The sequence below is a fragment of the Pezoporus occidentalis genome, unplaced genomic scaffold, assembly GCF_034315485.1.
Source record: "Pezoporus occidentalis ecotype Australia unplaced genomic scaffold, CSIRO_AGI_Poc_V1 ctg473, whole genome shotgun sequence".
NCBI lineage: Eukaryota > Metazoa > Chordata > Aves > Psittaciformes > Psittacidae > Pezoporus > Pezoporus occidentalis.
The window spans coordinates 2,473-18,518 of record NW_026915806.1 but is presented as its reverse complement, the minus strand read 5'-3'; the positions used below and the strand labels follow the sequence as shown (position 1 = coordinate 18,518).

The 16,046-nt window shown below is 53.8% G+C and overlaps 1 protein-coding gene across 1 annotated transcript; it reads right to left on the bottom strand.

Moving 5' to 3' along the window:
• Positions 1–1,354: 1,354 nt before the first annotated feature.
• AKAP8 (A-kinase anchoring protein 8) lies at positions 1,355–14,268 on the bottom strand. The gene is made up of 13 exons (XM_062636246.1): positions 14,256–14,268; positions 13,674–13,712; positions 13,070–13,102; positions 11,864–12,146; positions 10,427–11,021; positions 9,333–9,477; positions 9,113–9,160; positions 8,141–8,237; positions 7,310–7,451; positions 6,827–6,920; positions 5,920–6,050; positions 5,094–5,189; positions 1,355–1,988 (listed from the first exon to the last, which is right to left on the bottom strand). Exons 1-13 carry the CDS (start codon positions 14,266–14,268, stop codon positions 1,497–1,499), a joined length of 2,208 nt encoding a protein of 735 aa, XP_062492230.1. The 3' UTR covers positions 1,355–1,496.
• Positions 14,269–16,046: the final 1,778 nt, after the last annotated feature.

The following is a 16,046-nucleotide window of genomic DNA, read 5'->3' as shown; positions in this document are numbered from 1 at the left end:
GCCGTAGCTACGGCGCCGGCCTTTACGCAAGCGGCGTAACACAGCCAGCGCAGTGCTCTCGAGGGGGGTTACGCAAAGTGCGTAAAGAGCGGAGATTCCGCACACCCCCTCCCTCCACCGCTTTGCGCAGCGGCCTACGCAGCCGGCGCGTGACTGCCCCCCCCCCCCTTTACGCCGTTGTCGTAAGCTAGGCCTCAAACCTACGGGCGGGCTCCGCGCACGCACTTTACGTAGGCCTCCCTGACGCAGCGGCCGCATTACGCAATGCGGGTTACGCCGGCGGGGCGACGTATGAGGCGTTGGTGAATCCCGAACCCCCCCCCACTTCCCGTCTCCCCTTCTCCGTCCCTCACCGGTACCCAACCCCCACCCCTTTCCCCCCCCCTCCCCCATCACCGCCGGTGCCGGCCCAGCCCCCACCGCCGCCGCTGCCCTCACCGGGCCCCGCTCTTACCTCAGGTGGGGGCGGGGCCGGGCGGGTCCCGGTACCGGTAGCGCTAAGGAAGGCGGGGGGGGGAGGGGGGAATTGGGGGAGGGGAGGAGGAGGAGGAGGAGGAAGAGGAGGGAGGGGGAGGGGGAGGAACCGGGTACCGAGGGGCAGCGGGTCCGGCAGCGGCGCCGCACTGACCTCACCGCGCTGCGCCTGACGTCACGGCGCACCCGCGGCACGCCCCCCCCCTCCCCGGCGTGACGTCACCGGGGCGGGCGCGCGGGTGTGTGACGTCACCGCGGGGCACGGTGAGATGTTGGTTGCATTTATGGGGCTAAAAAGATAAAAAAAAAAAAAGAGGGGGGATTTTGGGGGAAAAAAAAAAAACCCAAAGGATTTACTCCGTGTCCGGCTGATAAATCCCCAACTCGCAGCCATGGGTTTTGGGGTGAATCCTTTGGGAAATGGGTGCAGAGAACAACTGCAAATTCTCCTGGAAAAAGGTTTTTTTTTGTTTTGTTTTTTTTTTGGGGGGTGTAAAACAACTTTCTGCCCCCAAAATGAACCCCGGCCCCATTCCCAGCGGGAATCCCAACAAATGTGGGCCAGCCCCAACGTGTGAGGGCAGGACTGGGATGAACGCATTCCCCAAAGGGGGGGGGGGGGGGAAATCTCCCTTTTTTTGGGATGAAACCAACTGAAAAGTCCCCCAAAACAGCGGATTTAGGGGGATGAGGCGCCGGCATTCCAGACCCAAGGAGCCGCCGGGATCCAATCGATGCTTTTATTCATTTGCTCTAAAACCCTCCCCCCCCCACCCCCCCCCCAACAACTCCCGGGTTTCTTGGGGCTGGATCCTGCGTTTTCCATCCTAAAACACCACCACAAACGAGAGGGATTTGCAGGAAGGAATTGCTACTGGGATGAGGGAAGCTCCTCAAGGCCATGGCTGGGCCCTTCCCCTTTAATTAACACACCCCCCCCTAATTAATCAAACTCTAATTAATCACCCTCATCATCAACCCAGAATCACAGCCTCTACCATCACCTTCGCACCCATTCACAGTTACTCCGGTTGCGGCTCCGTGGCTGCCGCTGGAGCCTCTTCCTCCTCTTCCTCCTCACTCCTACCGGCCGCTTCCTCCTCTTCCTCCTCCTCCTCTTTTCCTGCGCAATCCTCAGTTTCGTTTTGGGGAGAAACCACCGATTTTGGGGGCTCTTCGGGCGCTTCCGACGGCGGCGCCGCTTCCGACGTCACCTCCGATGTCATCTCCTCCGCTTCCAGCTCGTCGTCTTGCAGGAACGGGGGCATCAGGAGCGGTTTGGGGGGTTGATCCTGCTGCTCCCCCAACTTCTTAAGGAATTCCTCAGCTTTGGAAAACTCTTGGGAAGGTTCGGCTGCTTCCGGCGCTTCCCCGCTTCCTCCTTCCCCTTCCTGGGAGACCTCAGCGGTGGCGGCCGCGGTGGCTTCGGTCGCTCCTTCCCCGGCGCCGTCTCCCCCTTCCAAAGCTTCATCCACGTCTTGATCCGTGATTTCATCTGTAAAGGGATCTTCTCCCTGCGGGAAAAGAGAGGGGGAAAAGAGACAAGGAGTCAGGGAGCAACGGGAATCTCCGCCGGGAACACACGGGACAGGAGGTTTATAGCGAGTGGAAATCGGCTTGGCGACGGCCCGCTCTGGGCATGGTGGAAACGGTAATTAAAAGAGATCTCCATCATGGAAAATCCCAAAGGATTTGCAGGGAAAACAAATGATCCCACACCTGGAAGGAGTGGAAAAGAGCCAGTGAAATATTAAAGGTCCCACAAGGCGCCGCGGGCACCGGGGACGGACCCTGCGCTACGGCTCCGCTCCTCACCCGGGAGGAATTTGGGATCTAAGTGAAGACGAGTCAAATCCAAAGGGAATTCCTCAAGCCCGCGGCCCCCCGGCTCAGAGCTGCTGCCGGGCGGATTCCCCTTCCCTCGGTGGGAATTGCGGCGGCGCCTCCAGGTTTCCATCCCGCCTTTTAGTGTGTCGCGAGAGACGGAGGGATCCAGATGCGACGCGACCTCAGAGCCCTCGCGGGGACCCCAAAACCCGCCAGGTTTGGGGATTTTGGGGGGCTTTTTTGGGTGCGTTTTGTTGGATTTTAGGTTGGAATTGTCACCTCGTTACCTTTGCTGCGGATCCCAGCCCCGCTCCCTGCAGGCATCGGGGTGGTGTGGGGGGCGGCTCTGCTCACATTCCCAGAGGTGGAGGTCAAAGGAGGGATGTTGCTGCTCTATGAGCATGACCTTGCCAGCGAGGAGCTGCCCCACGCGCACCCAGGCTGCAAATCCGAGGGCAAATTCCTGAAATTCCCTATTTTGTTTGGCTCCCCCCAACTCGCAGGGGAAACGCAAACCTCACACGTGAGCGGATCGACTGCCGTGGGGCAGGGAGAGGGCTTCGTTTTCCGGACAGGAGGAAAAAACCTCTCCGGATCCTTCCTCCTTTCCCCCTCCCACAACCCCACACCCTGGGGTTAAGATCCGCCTGGATCCCATTCAGCCCAGGCTGGCTGCCTCCACGCGAGAAGATCCATGCAGACGGAGGAGAAAACCTCACCGTTCCTCTCTTCCCGGGCTCAGGAATGTGGTTGCTGAGCCCTATGGAGCTGACGGGGAGAACTACGGAAGAGGGAGGCAAAAACCAAACTCAACCCTCAACCTCGCGATCTGGACCCCAACGTCCGTTATCGCCGCTCAGATCTATCGGGAAAGGGGCTCTGTGAAGTCCACTCGTGGTGGAGGCTCTCCCGGCTTTCCCATGGGAAAGGCGAGGGTGTCCCGCCATCCCGGAGGAGGAGGAATCTTTAGGCCGATGGTCAAGAACTCATCTCTTGATGCGGCCCCAAGTCTTGAGTTTTAAGTCTCGCCCCTGGGCAGGAGCTGTGCCGAGAGCATGGGGTTGGTTTTTTTTTATGGCGAAGGCGGCTCTTGGCATTACCTGCAATCCTCAGATTTTCCTCCACCCCTTTTCAGCCTGGTTTTGCACCTGGGAATGATACGGAGACCGTGCTGGGATGGCTCCGAAGATCTCCTCCTGCCGCTGGCCAAAGCTCAGGAGCCCGGGATTCATTTAGATCTGCCGGCAGCCTTTGATACCGTTGCTCATGGGGAGATGTGGCCGTGCCTGCGGACCCTGGCAGGGGTAGATGGAGTTGCACTTGAGTGGTTCCAGTGGTTTTGGGGGGAGAAGGGGGTTAATTTAACTTTTTAATTTCTTTGCTTTTTTTTTTTTTGGTGTTTTTTTTTTTAAGTCGTGGAGACAATCCGGGAGGTTTTCACCTCCTGAGGGTACCGCAGGGGTTTGGTTTTTTTTTTACCTCACCCTCCTGGTCAACGGGGATGAGAGGCCGCGGCAGGGCCGAGCCGGCCCAATCCTGGGACAAGCTCCCAGCTCGGAGTCTCTTTGCACTGGACCCAGTGGGGTTGGAGTCGCAGTTTTGAAGGGGTTTAATGGGGATGTTACTGCTTTGGGGCTGGATTTTGGGCTTTCTCCCCCCCCCCTCCTCCTCGTCCTTGCCCTCAGCACCGGGGCTTGGGGGGGGGGAACACACACACACAAGGGGAAGCATCTGCTGCCCCATGGCAGCTCTTGTGAGCCCTCGTCTGCCAGGCTGCAACCGAGGGGTTGTCCCGCCGGATCCTGGGCTGGTCCCGGATTCCCAGGGAACCAGCAAGTAGCCACAAGTGCTTCTTTTCATCTTCGCCCAGCGGAGGAGGTTGCGACCTTTCCTCTCTCTCTTGGATGCGGGTCTCAGCCCGTTCAACCCGCTCTTTAGGCCGGGAATAAGCACCCGGCATTCCCACATGGAGCGGGGTTAAACCCCCCCCATGCTCTGAAGACTGCGTTTGCCTTCCAGGCTTCCTTCTGGAATTCCGAACGCTGGTTTGGGCTTAAGCAAACCCTCCCCTGCCCTCTCCTCGTGCTCCGGTCTCGGCTCTGAAGGTCAGCTCATTAAATGTTCCCAAGGGAAGAGGAAGGAGGGGGAATATAAATGGGAGGGGGGGGGTGCTAAGAAGGGTGTTTCAACGCACGGGAATGGGGTGCACCCACCTCGGGGTGCTGTGTCCCTTGGAGCTGCTGGGAGCGCCGCCAAGCCCAGCTCTTTACACAGGGTACAAACTCCCCCTCTCTCCCAGTGCAGGGGATGGAGCAGGCGCCATCCACGTTGGATTCAATCCCAGTGGGAGTCAAGGGGTGGCTTCCCGACCCGCACGCTCACTGTGGGGCAGGGTGGGGGGGGAGCCTGGTGTATATGTGTGTGTGTGTGTGTCGCTTCCAAAGGCCCCAGCTCGAGGGGTGGCCTGGGGGGGAAGTGGAATTCCTTTGGCTACTTTGGTTTCTTTAATTACGGTCTCGGTTTGGATGGATTCAGGATTGAGGCTGGGAATGCTGCTTGCCACATCTGCGGGTTCAATACATGAACACAAAGCAAACCGAAAAAGCACGAAAAGTGTAAAATAAGCACCTATGGAAGAGAAGAAACCAGACCCGGGATTGAGAGAGCAAAAGGCAGCAGAGAGGAACCTACGTTCATCCCCATCGGATGCAGGCAGACGTCCCGTCACCGACCCGCAGCTCCGCGCTGCTCCAGGAGCTCGGCACCACTTGCCAGCTTCCTGACCCACTCACCTTGAGGTATTTTTCCAGCATCTTCACGATGTGTTTGTTATTCAGGACGCTCTTAGCCACGTGTAAACTGGTTTTCTTGAACTGCTCTGCAGCCATCTGTGAAAGGAACGAACCTCTGTTGGAAACAGGAAAGGATGGGATCCACAGGGATCCGGACACACTTGGGAGGTGGTCAATGCCAGGCTCATGAAGCTCAACCAAGCCAAGAGCAAGGTCCTGCACACACACTAGAGCTGGTCAGCCTCAAGAGGAGAAGCTGTGTGGAGAGCTCAGGGTCTAAAGGGGGCTACAAGGATGCTGGAGAGGGACTGGAGCGATAGGACAAGGGGCGATGGGTTCAGACTGAAACAGGGGAAGTTCAGGCTGGATAAAAGGAAGAAGTTCTTTACTGTGAGGGTGCTGAGGCACTGGAATGGGTTGCCTGATGAAGCTGTGAATGTTCCATCCCTGGCAGTGTTCAAGGATGGAGCCCTGGGTGCCATGGTTTAGTGTGAGGTGTCCCAGCCCATGGCAGGGGGGGTTGGAACTGGATGATCTGAAGTCCTTTCCAACCCAAACCATTCTGTGATTCAGCCTGCACTGGCCAAGCTGCCAACGCATGAGAAACACCACGTTCCCCTTTCAACATCCCTTTCTGTGCTCATTTCCCCATTTCTCATCCACTTGTGTTCCAACAAACCCTGCTCAGCCCATCTGCAAGTGCCCCACAAGCCCCTGGGCAGCAGCTTCACGTCGTGCTGTGTTCAGAGACCCTCTGAGGAGGGCTTTTTGAAGCCACAAACCAACCTGGAGCGCCGGGACCCATGGAGGTGAAGGCATCGCTTACCCTGCGGTTCCTGTTGTGATCAGCAGATCTCAGGTGCCTCTGGAGGAGGTGGTTCTGTGCAGGAATTAACATGTCACAGGCCATGCAGTGAGCTGCCTCGATCTTCTTGAAGAAGTGCTCCTGGCCAATGCCTACAGAGACAAGAAGATGTCAGCCATAAGCCAAGGGACATGGTCAGCTGGTGGATGTCTCAGGCACTACTGTCACACTAATCCAGGACTCCTATTCCTTCCAGTGTCTGCTTTCCAAGACAGAAAAGCATCCCATATGCTGCTCTAAGATGGGCAGGACAGTTCCTCTGCTCTAAACCAGATCACCCCAACACAGTACCCAAGTGGAGGAGGAGGACAGATGGGGATAACAGCCTGGGGTACAAAGTGATCGACTCACCCGAGGCTGGTTTTCCCTCCCAAATCCACTTATTTAAGGCTGGAAGGGACAAATCAAGCTTCCCCCCCCCAGTGCTGGGTTCATTCCTCCACTCTTCCTAGGCTCAGCTTTTCTCCCTGGAGCTTAACTCAACTCCACTCATCACTCCCAATGGCACAAGGGATCTTTCCCCATCACCCTCACTGCCCCAACAGATCAACCTTAGCACTTAAAGAACGACCACAGAATCCAGCTGCGTTAACCAAACAGCCTCAAAAATCAACACTTTTGGGGTATTTTCCCCTTTTAACCTTCATTTTAGCACCTGACATTGCACAAGCCTCAGGAACCTGCTGCTTGAGAGCTCCCAGCGGTGCCGGGCGCTTCCTTTTCTCCATCAAGTCCATTTGTTTCTCAGTGCTGGCAAAAGCCACCCAGAACCTGCAGCTGGATGGCTCAAATTGCTCCCAACCAACCACACCAGCACCTTTGTCTTTCCTTCCTTGCACACTGCCTCTGTCTCTGGACATAGATTTACCCTTAAAAGGATCTGGCTTCTGCTTTGTGCCCTCCTTCTCGGTCAGCTCCTGGCGCCGCTTCTCGATCTTCTTGTTCCTGTTGACGATGTATTCCTGGAAGGAAGAGGAGAAAACCCAGTGTCCTCCACTGATGACCAAGGAGCTCCAAAGGGAAATGAGTTCCCTAGGGAATACCCACAGGGAAGCCTGTGGTTGGGGAATGAACTAGATGAGGCCAAGGTTCTCCCTTCCCTGCCATGTTATAACAGAGATGGAAAGATCAAACCGGAGCCAAACAGAAGCCTGTTCCCATGTCACCATCAGATTCCCTGTGGGAGATCCCAAATCTTTGATAAATGCCCCCAAAACACAACCACTCCCTGGGTCTTCATCGTCTTCCTCAGCTCTGGGTGGACCAAACGAAGCCCAGTGACCCTAAATGAAGCCTTCCTATCCCAGTATGGACGCAGGGAAGGGTTGAGCTACGCCAGCATCCCACCTACCTGCAGGAACTCCACTGTTTTATCCGGGAGCTTGGTACCAATGAACCTCAAGGTCTCCTTGTGGAATTTGCTCTGGAGATGCTTCTGGATCTCCTCTTCCTCAAAGCTGCGGAACTTGCAGACAGAACAGGCAAACTGGATCCTAAGCAGAGAAGTCACAACCACAGATGAGGAATAACATTAAGATAAGGACCATCACCACCCCTGGCGTGGTTTTATACCTCATTGTTGTTCCAAGTACCACAAACCCCCCAGTTTTACCCCATTTTGGACCACTGTAATCATGGTAGAACCTGCACAGATTGAACAGCAACTCCTTCTCCTCAAAGCTTTATGTTATGGGAGTGGATGCTAAAACCCTGGGTGAGTTTAAAAGCTATGGGCTAAATTCATGGGCGCTCTTGGATGTGCAGATCCCTGGCACCCGATAGAGAAACACTGGTGCCACGTGGCTGCTTCATCTTGTCTTTAGCTCATTAAATGTATTGTTTTATAGCAAAGCTGCAGATACAGCCTTGTGTTTTGCTATATACAGCCTTTATAATGCTATAAAATAAAGCAATGAATGAGCTAAAGATACATGTGTAAGTGCAGAGTGTATAAGTGCATACACAGCCTCTTAAATACCTTTCTGGACTTACTACTCTATGCTGACCCATGTATGAAACCCCATGGTATGTTCCTCATCTCAAAACAATCCCAAACCACACAAAAATGGGTGAAAACCTGCTGAAATCAGAGTGCAGAGCCCCACAATAAGACCCCCCCCAGGAGATTCCCCTGTTCACATGGAATAATGCTGGCAAGGGACCTGTTTATCACTGCTCCTACCTGTCCATGGCGCGATCGCGCATCCGGTCTCTTCTCCGCTGCTTCTCCCTCTTCTTTTTCATCTCCTCATCATCATCCTCACAGCCATCTCCTGATGCTGAGGAATAAATCAGAGTTACTCTGCTCCCCGTCACCCACTGGACTGGGTGAGGAATTCTGGGGCTCAATCCCTGTGTTCCCTCAGCATTGGGAAATCACAACCAGCCTCTGGAAGCTCTCCCTCTCCCAAACCAACTTCCAACCACAGGGAAGCAGCAGCCTCTTCCTGAGCTCTCAGGCAGTTGTTGTAATTACTGGGAACTGCAGCTCCAGCAGACCTCATCTCTGCAGTGCTTTGGGGTAGAAAGCACCAAGTCCAAGGCCCATCAGCCTCAAAGGACTCAGGGAACAATTCACCTGACGCGTTGTCAGGTAAAGAAGCCTCTGGGCATCAGAAAGAGCCTTAACATCCAGCTACACCTCAGCTCCCACCCTGAAAACGACCTAAAAGCAGCAACTCAAGCCCCACATGTGGTTTACCCCAAGGCAGAAGGGTGCAACGTGCCTGGGGCTGATGGGTCCTGACTGGAGATGACAATCCCAAACCAGCTGAAGTGATGGGGTTACTCCAGGGGGCTGTGGGAGGGGGTAAATCCCTACCTTGCTCCATGAAATCACCCCGATTCCTGTCCTCCTGGAAAAGAGAAACACAAAGTGTTACTTCCTCTATGTCACCACAAAGTATTGCTTCCTACTATCAAGCTTTACATCTGTGGCTGCTCCAAGGAATGCTGTACAAGCCCCCTCCAGCCCCTCTACAGCTTTCCTGCAGCCCCTTCAGGCACTGAAGCTGCTCTAAGGTCTCCCCTTCAGGAGCCTTCTCTTCCCCAGGCTGACCCAGTCCAGCTCTCCCAGCCTGGCTCCAGAGCCGAGCTGCTCCAGCCCTCGGAGCACGTTCCCACAAAGACTGATAGAAAACAAGGATACTTACACCTTTGTCTGCTTCATCTCCTGATTTGTCCTCTCCTTCTCCCTCATCTGCTGTGCAAAAGAAGGACTGTTTAAGTTGGTGCTGGGGAGGGGGGTTTGTCCCACTTAACACTCCCCTAATCAATCCTCAAACCCCCCCCAGCTTTGAAATGGAACGATTCTCAGTCAGATGAAAGAGAAAACACTTAAAACCAGAGGAAAATGGCCCAAACTGGGCTCGTACCGTTGTCGGTGTCATCTCCTTCACTGTCAGTCTTTGCCTGTTTGCTGTCAGGCTCGTCCCCGCTCTGGGACTGTTTCCTCTTGCGTCCTCCCCCCTCTCCATCCGACCGCCCTCCGGAACGGTTCCGGAACCCTCTTCTCTTGGGCTGAAGGGGAAAGGAATCATTGGGATCAATCACCTTGAGGCACTAAGAGAAGCTTCAAAAACCAAAGCGTTCCACCCATGTGTTCCACCATGTTCCTGAGACCCTGCAGATGTTGTGGATGGATTGTTAGCAAAGAATAACGGCCACGTTCCCAAGTCAGCAAGTGCCTCCGTGGAGCTCGACATGAACCGAGGATGAAGGAGGACATGGGTGAGGGAGCAAAAGGAACGGTGCAAGCAAGACAAGAAGAAACTGGAATGTGCCAAGATACAAAACAGTGAACTGTTAGCAAGTTTTAAAAGGTTAAGTTCCCATACGCTTCTTTGATCAATTGTATACTAGCTGCTGTATGCTGCAAGAAGATGTATCAAAGTATAATATACTAAGCTATTGTGTATGTATCCAATCACAATACAGCAAGCTATTGAATATGTATCTAATTATACTACAGCAAGCTATTGTAGATGTATCCAAATATAATACAGCCAGCTATTGTATATGTAGCAGTAGTTGCTGGGTGCTACAAGAGTATGTATCCGATTATAATACAGCAAGCCATTGTAAGCAGATGCAGACAACAGTATAAAAAGGATAGATGCTTTGTAATAAATGGCTTTTGTCTGATCCCATTGATCCCTGAGTCCATAATTTTTTCTGCAGCAAGATGTGGCTTTGGTTATAAAAGGATTTTGTAGCTAGGTTATAGTGAGCGGATCTGGGATGGGGGGAAGCATTCAGAGGCTCTGTTTTGATTGCAAATGGATCTAAACAAGCTCAGTGGTACCCATCCCTGTTCAGGAAAAGGTGAATTATTCCACAGTGGAATAATTCATGGAAGCACCACGAATTAAGGCTCATGCTTCCCAAAGGACTCCACTTTCCAGCCAACCCCCAGAGGGAAGCAACACCCAACCCTGACCAAAAACCAAACCCGACGGCGACAACTTACCATGAGCGTGTTCATGTGCCAGGGCACCGACCCCATCCTGTCTCTGTTCCGTTGCCTCCCCATTCCATACGGCATATTCCCATACCGTCCCATTCCCATGCCCGACATCCCCATCATGCCATAGTCATAGTCTCCGTAGTCACCGTAATCGCCGTAGTCGCCATAGTCGCCGTAATCCCCATAGTCGCCGTAGTCGCCGTAATCTCCGTAGTCACCATAATCGGGAACAAGGGCTTGGGAAAAGAGGGAAGGGAGCCTGTTGGATCCGGCCCCCCCCATCCCACGCCCTCCCATGTAGTTCAGCTCATTCCAACGGGCCGAGAGGCGCTCGGAGCTGGACGAGGGCATGAAGTGCTCGCTGCGGTTGAAGGCGTTGAGTCGCCCGCGGTTCTGGATGCGGTTCTGAGCCCGGCCCCGTAGGAGCCCGTAGTTGTTCCCTCTGGTACGTGACTGATCCCTGCGGTCAAACTGGCTCCCAAAGGAATCGTTCCGGTCGGCGCCGACGTCGCCGTAGTCGTAGCCGGGGCGATACATGTCCCGGTCGTTCATGGAGGACCTCGAGTCGTAGGAGTCGAAGGACTCGTATCTGAAAGAGCTGCGGGAGGAGAGGATGGTCAGCACCAGGGGTGACATTCCCACCCTTCACACAGGGGTTTGCATCCAGTTTGCATCCCAATCCGGGCGGTTTGGGCCAGAAAAACCACAATTAAAGTACCATTAATCCCTGCAAATCCATCACTTTTTGTATCCCGTGTCGTTCTCATTCGGTCCAAACGTTCCAAGCACTGCCAAGCCTACCACTATCCAGTGTCATAAGGGACTTGTCTACAGGGGTTGGGAACACTTCCAGGCTGTTCCAATGCCTGAGCACCCTTTGGGGCAGGAATTGTTCCTCAGCTCCATCTAAACCTGCCCCGGTGCAGCTTGAGGCCGTTTCCTCTTGTCCCATCCCTTGTTCCTTGGGAGCAGAGCCCGGCCCCTCCTGGCTCCATCCTCCTGTCAGGCACTTGTAGGGAGCGATCAGGTCTCCCCTGAGCCTTCTCTTCTCCAGACTGACCCCCCCTCCATGTCCCTTAGCCCTTCCCCAGCACACTTGTGCTCCAGGCCCTGCTCCAGCACCTCAACGTCTCTCTTGGAGCAAGAGGTCCAGAACTGGACACCACATTCAAGCTGCAGCCCCACCAGTGCCCGGTGCAGGGGCACAATCCCTGCTGCCACACTGGTGCTGACGAGCACAAGCTCATGTCCAGCACCATCAATCCACACTCTCAGCTCTTTTTCCATGTGCAGCTTCCAAGCTGCTCTTCCCCAAGCCTGGAGCATCGCACGGGGCTGTTGCGGCCCGAGGACAGAACCCGGTTCTTTGCCCTATTGCAACTGCAGTGACATGAAAAGCCATAGTTAGCCCTAGGAAACATAAGCAAGGTGCAGAATCACCTCTCCTGGTCTTCCAACCCGTCCCCCGTGCCACCGCTGCCCTCCTTCGACAGCATATCCAGGCGCTGGTTGATCTTGGCGATGATGGAATCCGAGTTCTCGTTGGCGGAGTGCTCGGGGCCGTAGGAGCTGATGTGCATGGAAGAGCCGACATCAGCATTGAGGCTCAGATCCGAAGCTTTGTGGGTTTCCCAGCTGCTGGAGCTGGCAGGAGCGTAGTTGTAGGAGGCTGCGGTGTTGGCGGCGGTGGTTTGGGTGTTGTAGTAGTCGTAGCCCTCATAGCCTGGCAGGAAAGGGGAAGGACATGGGTGTTAATTCCATGTGACAGACACAGGAGGAAGAGTTTGGATGTGGATAGATCCCACCGGGCATGGATCTGACCTCCTTGAAGTGAAAGGTGGGTTCTAAAACAGGGGAAGAGCCATGATTCCTCTGCCCCAAGCCTCAACTGTGTGGGTCCTCAACATAAGGACATGGAGCTGCTGGAGCAGAGGCTGGAGAAGCTCCCACATGGAGCCAGGCTGAGAGAAGAGAAGCTGCATGGAGACCAGGGTCTGAAGGGGGCTCCAAGGATGTGGAGAGGGAGCTTCATCAGGGATAGGACAAGGGGTGATGGGTTCCAACTGGAGCAGGGAAGTTCAGCTTGGAGATAAAGAAGTTCTTCCCCATGAGGGTGCTGGGACACTGGAATGGGCTGGATGGAGAAGGTTTGGATGAAGCATCCCTGTTCAAAGCCAGGCTGGACAGGGCTTGGAGCAAGCTGCTCTAGTGGAAGGTGCCCCTGCCCGTGGCAGTGGGTTGTGTACGGCCAAGCTGCCAGATTCCAAGGGCAAACCTTGGGTTTGGAGGGGAAATTGATATTAACCATTTTATGAATCAATAAATCAGTTCATTACTGCAGCCATCTGGCTGTCCAAGACCAAGGGAGAAATGGAGATGGGAAGGTAATTTCCCATTCCTATTTTCATCCACAAGGTAATTTCCCTGCTGTAAGGCACAGCCACCAGGACAGAGCTTTGTGATGCTCCATGGGCCTAAGAAAGAGCTACAACCACGAAGCAAGGCAAAAGGAAAGACCTGAATCAGTGAGGAGGAGAGTTCTGCACCCCAATGTGGAGCAGACACAGTGCAGGAGGTGGAAGAGAGCTGCAGAGCCTGAGCAGAGCACCCCAAACCCCGAGGTTAACAGTTGTAGTCAGCACATACCTTGCCAGCTCGTCGCATTCGTCCCATAGGTACCTGAAGGGGGCAGAAAGAAAAGGGTGGCTCAGCCTCCAAAGCCACAAAGTCAAAAGCTGAGAGGTGCAATGGATCTAATTCAAGTTTAATCACTGGTAAGAAGGATGGGAAGGAGGAAATCGGGACTTCCAAGAGCTGATTAGGGAAATGTCATGGATAATTCATAGATTTTTACATGTTTCTTGAAGCACTTTTGAATATTTTACACTTGAAAACAGCTCAAACATTCTATAAACCCCCTCAAGAAGCAGTAAAACTGCAGATGTTTTTTCAAACTATCACTTTTGGGGGTATTTTGGTGGTGCTGTTGCTGTTTAGGCTGGGCAAGAGGGAGCCCAAAGTCCCAAATAGCCTTGGACAGGCTTTGTTTGCAGCACTAACCCCCCCCCAGCATGTTCATCACCCCCAGAATTGTGTTTCATGGTACCAGAGGAAGCAGAAATGATTTTAAATCACTTCAAATGACTTAAAATAGGTAGAAGAGATGAAAGGTGGAATAAAGTGCTCCTGCATCCCATTATTCTGACAAAGAATTAAAAGTAAGCTCTACTCTCAGAGACACAAACCTCACCTTGAGTGTTGGTGGCTCCAGTGTTCCAAGTGCCATAACCTGCAAGGGAAAGAAGGGAGCTGTTAAAGCATCACCTCTGCTGCTGGCCCAGGCCTTGGTTCTTCCCCTAAAGGACCCTCAACCCATCCAAGTCTTTAGAGCCTTGCTCCTGCTTTTCATTGCTTGGAGCTGCCTGATGCTTTGTTGGGACTGGATGAGCTTTAAGGTCCTTCCCAACCCAACCCAACCCACTCCACGATTCCATGAGGAGAAAAACCTTTGGGATAAGCCATCCAAGGAACAGAACCAACACTGAGAACAGACGGTCCAGTTGTGCTGTGCCAGCAGAAGCATCCTTTTCCCTAGGGAATACTGGATATCCTCATACATGAGCCCAGGTGAGGAATGCAAATTCCAGGAGCCAGTAAAACACATGGAGCTCTTCCACTTCCCAGCACTAATTGCAAGCATTGCACTAATGAAGTGGCTTCAGCCTGCTCTCCCCCACATCAGCAGTGGGTGAAGCACTGGTGAAGGAAGCACCACAGATGCCACCGTGGTCACCAGCTCTTTATTTCCCAGCAGAGATTTGGTTTTCCTCACCAAAATAACTCATGTCTCCACTTGAAACCATTCCCAAGCTTCCAGGGGGGAATGAGCATCCTCAGGGATGAAGGGCCTTCTGTGAGCTCAGCAACACCTGAGGGCACCAGAGGAACTCTGTGCTGCAATGAAACCTTGAGAGCACGGAAACGAACCCTTGGGATCAAACCCAATGTGCTGGGATGTGCTAAAGCACTTCCCAGGAGCTTGGCTGCCACTTCCCTGCAGATAAATGGGGGTTTAATCTGGACTTATTACCTATAAACCCATCCACACCTTAAAGATCATGGAATGGGTTGGGGTGAAGGGACCTTAAAGCTCATCCAGTTCCAACCCCTGCCATGGGCAGGGTCACCATCCACTGGAGCAGCTTGCTCCAAGCCCCATCCAACCTGGCCTTGAGCACTGCCAGGGATGGGGCATCCAAACCTTCTCCATTCAACCCATCCCAGTGTCCCAGCACCCTCATGGGGAAGAGCTTCCCTATCTCCAAGCTTAAACTGCTCCAGTTTAAACCCATCACCCCTCGTCCCAGCACTACAAAGAACGTTTGTGTCTCTTGGGAGGTGTCTCCTGACTTCACAAAGCTTTCACTTCTTGGAGGCCACCTCCAGTTTTCCCAAAACTTCCCTCTTTTTGGGGGCAAACCCCCCCCAATTTTGAAGCACAGATTTCCTCTGGATGTCACCAAGCTTTTCCCATCTAAGTGAGGCTGCAGAGGACACCTCACCCTCTCCAGGAGCCTGGGGTTGGGAGGGGGTGAAGCTCCCAGAACGCTTCCCACTGGAATTCTGAGCTCCTGTCCCAGCAAACAGGAACTGGACACGTCACCACCTCTTATCAGAGCCTTATTACTGAGCTATTTCCTTTCCCACCGTTGGCATGTCCCTGTTTCCAGCTTCGCTTCCCAGTGGGATGAGGCCGGGATGTGGTTTTCCAGCTGCAGAGGGGGGTGTTGAGGTGAGATAGAGCATGGAAATCAAGGCCAAACCTCCAAGCCATCAACTGCAGCCACCCCAAAGCCTGACTTGAACTCCACTTCTTCCCTCCAGCTCTGAGGGCCACCATTGAGCTCCTGGTTGGCCCAGGCACGATCCCAGCTTGATTCCTGCCTCCAGGCGTGCTCCGAGCTGGAGAACAGTGGGACGAGGAAGCCAACCCAGCACAGGGAAGCTTTGCTCAGTATCAAACACAAAACAGCAGCAGCCACAGGATCAGAAGCGAGCTCCTCTCCTGACATTTTGAAGCTGTCTCGGATAGAACCTTGGTGATGTTAATCCAGGAGGCAAAAGTAGCTTGGACCTACTCAAAACCTCTGGAAAACAGAGGCTGTTCAGCCCAAAATGCAGTGCTTTAAAAGCAAAGAGCTCAGGTTCTCCTCAAAGCAAAGAGCTCGGGTTCTCCTCAAAGCAAAGAGCTCGGGTTCTCCTCAAAGCAAAGAGCTCGGGTTCTCCTCAAAGCAAAGAGCTCGGGTTCTCCTCAAAGCAAAGAGCTCAGGTTCTCCTCAAGGCAAAGAGCTCAGCTTCTCCTCAAAGCAAAGAGCTCGGGTTCTCCTCAAAGCAAAGAGCTCGGGTTCTCCTCAAAGCAAAGAGCTCAGGTTCTCCTCAAAGCAAAGAGCTCGGGTTCTCCTCAAAGCAAAGAGCTCGGGTTCTCCTCAAAGCAAAGAGCTCGGGTTCTCCTCAAAGCAAAGAGCTCGGGTTCTCCTCAAAGCAAAGAGCTCGGGTTCTCCTCAAAGCAAAGAGCTCGGGTTCTCCTCAAAGCAAAGAGCTCGGGTTCTCCTCAAAGCAAAGA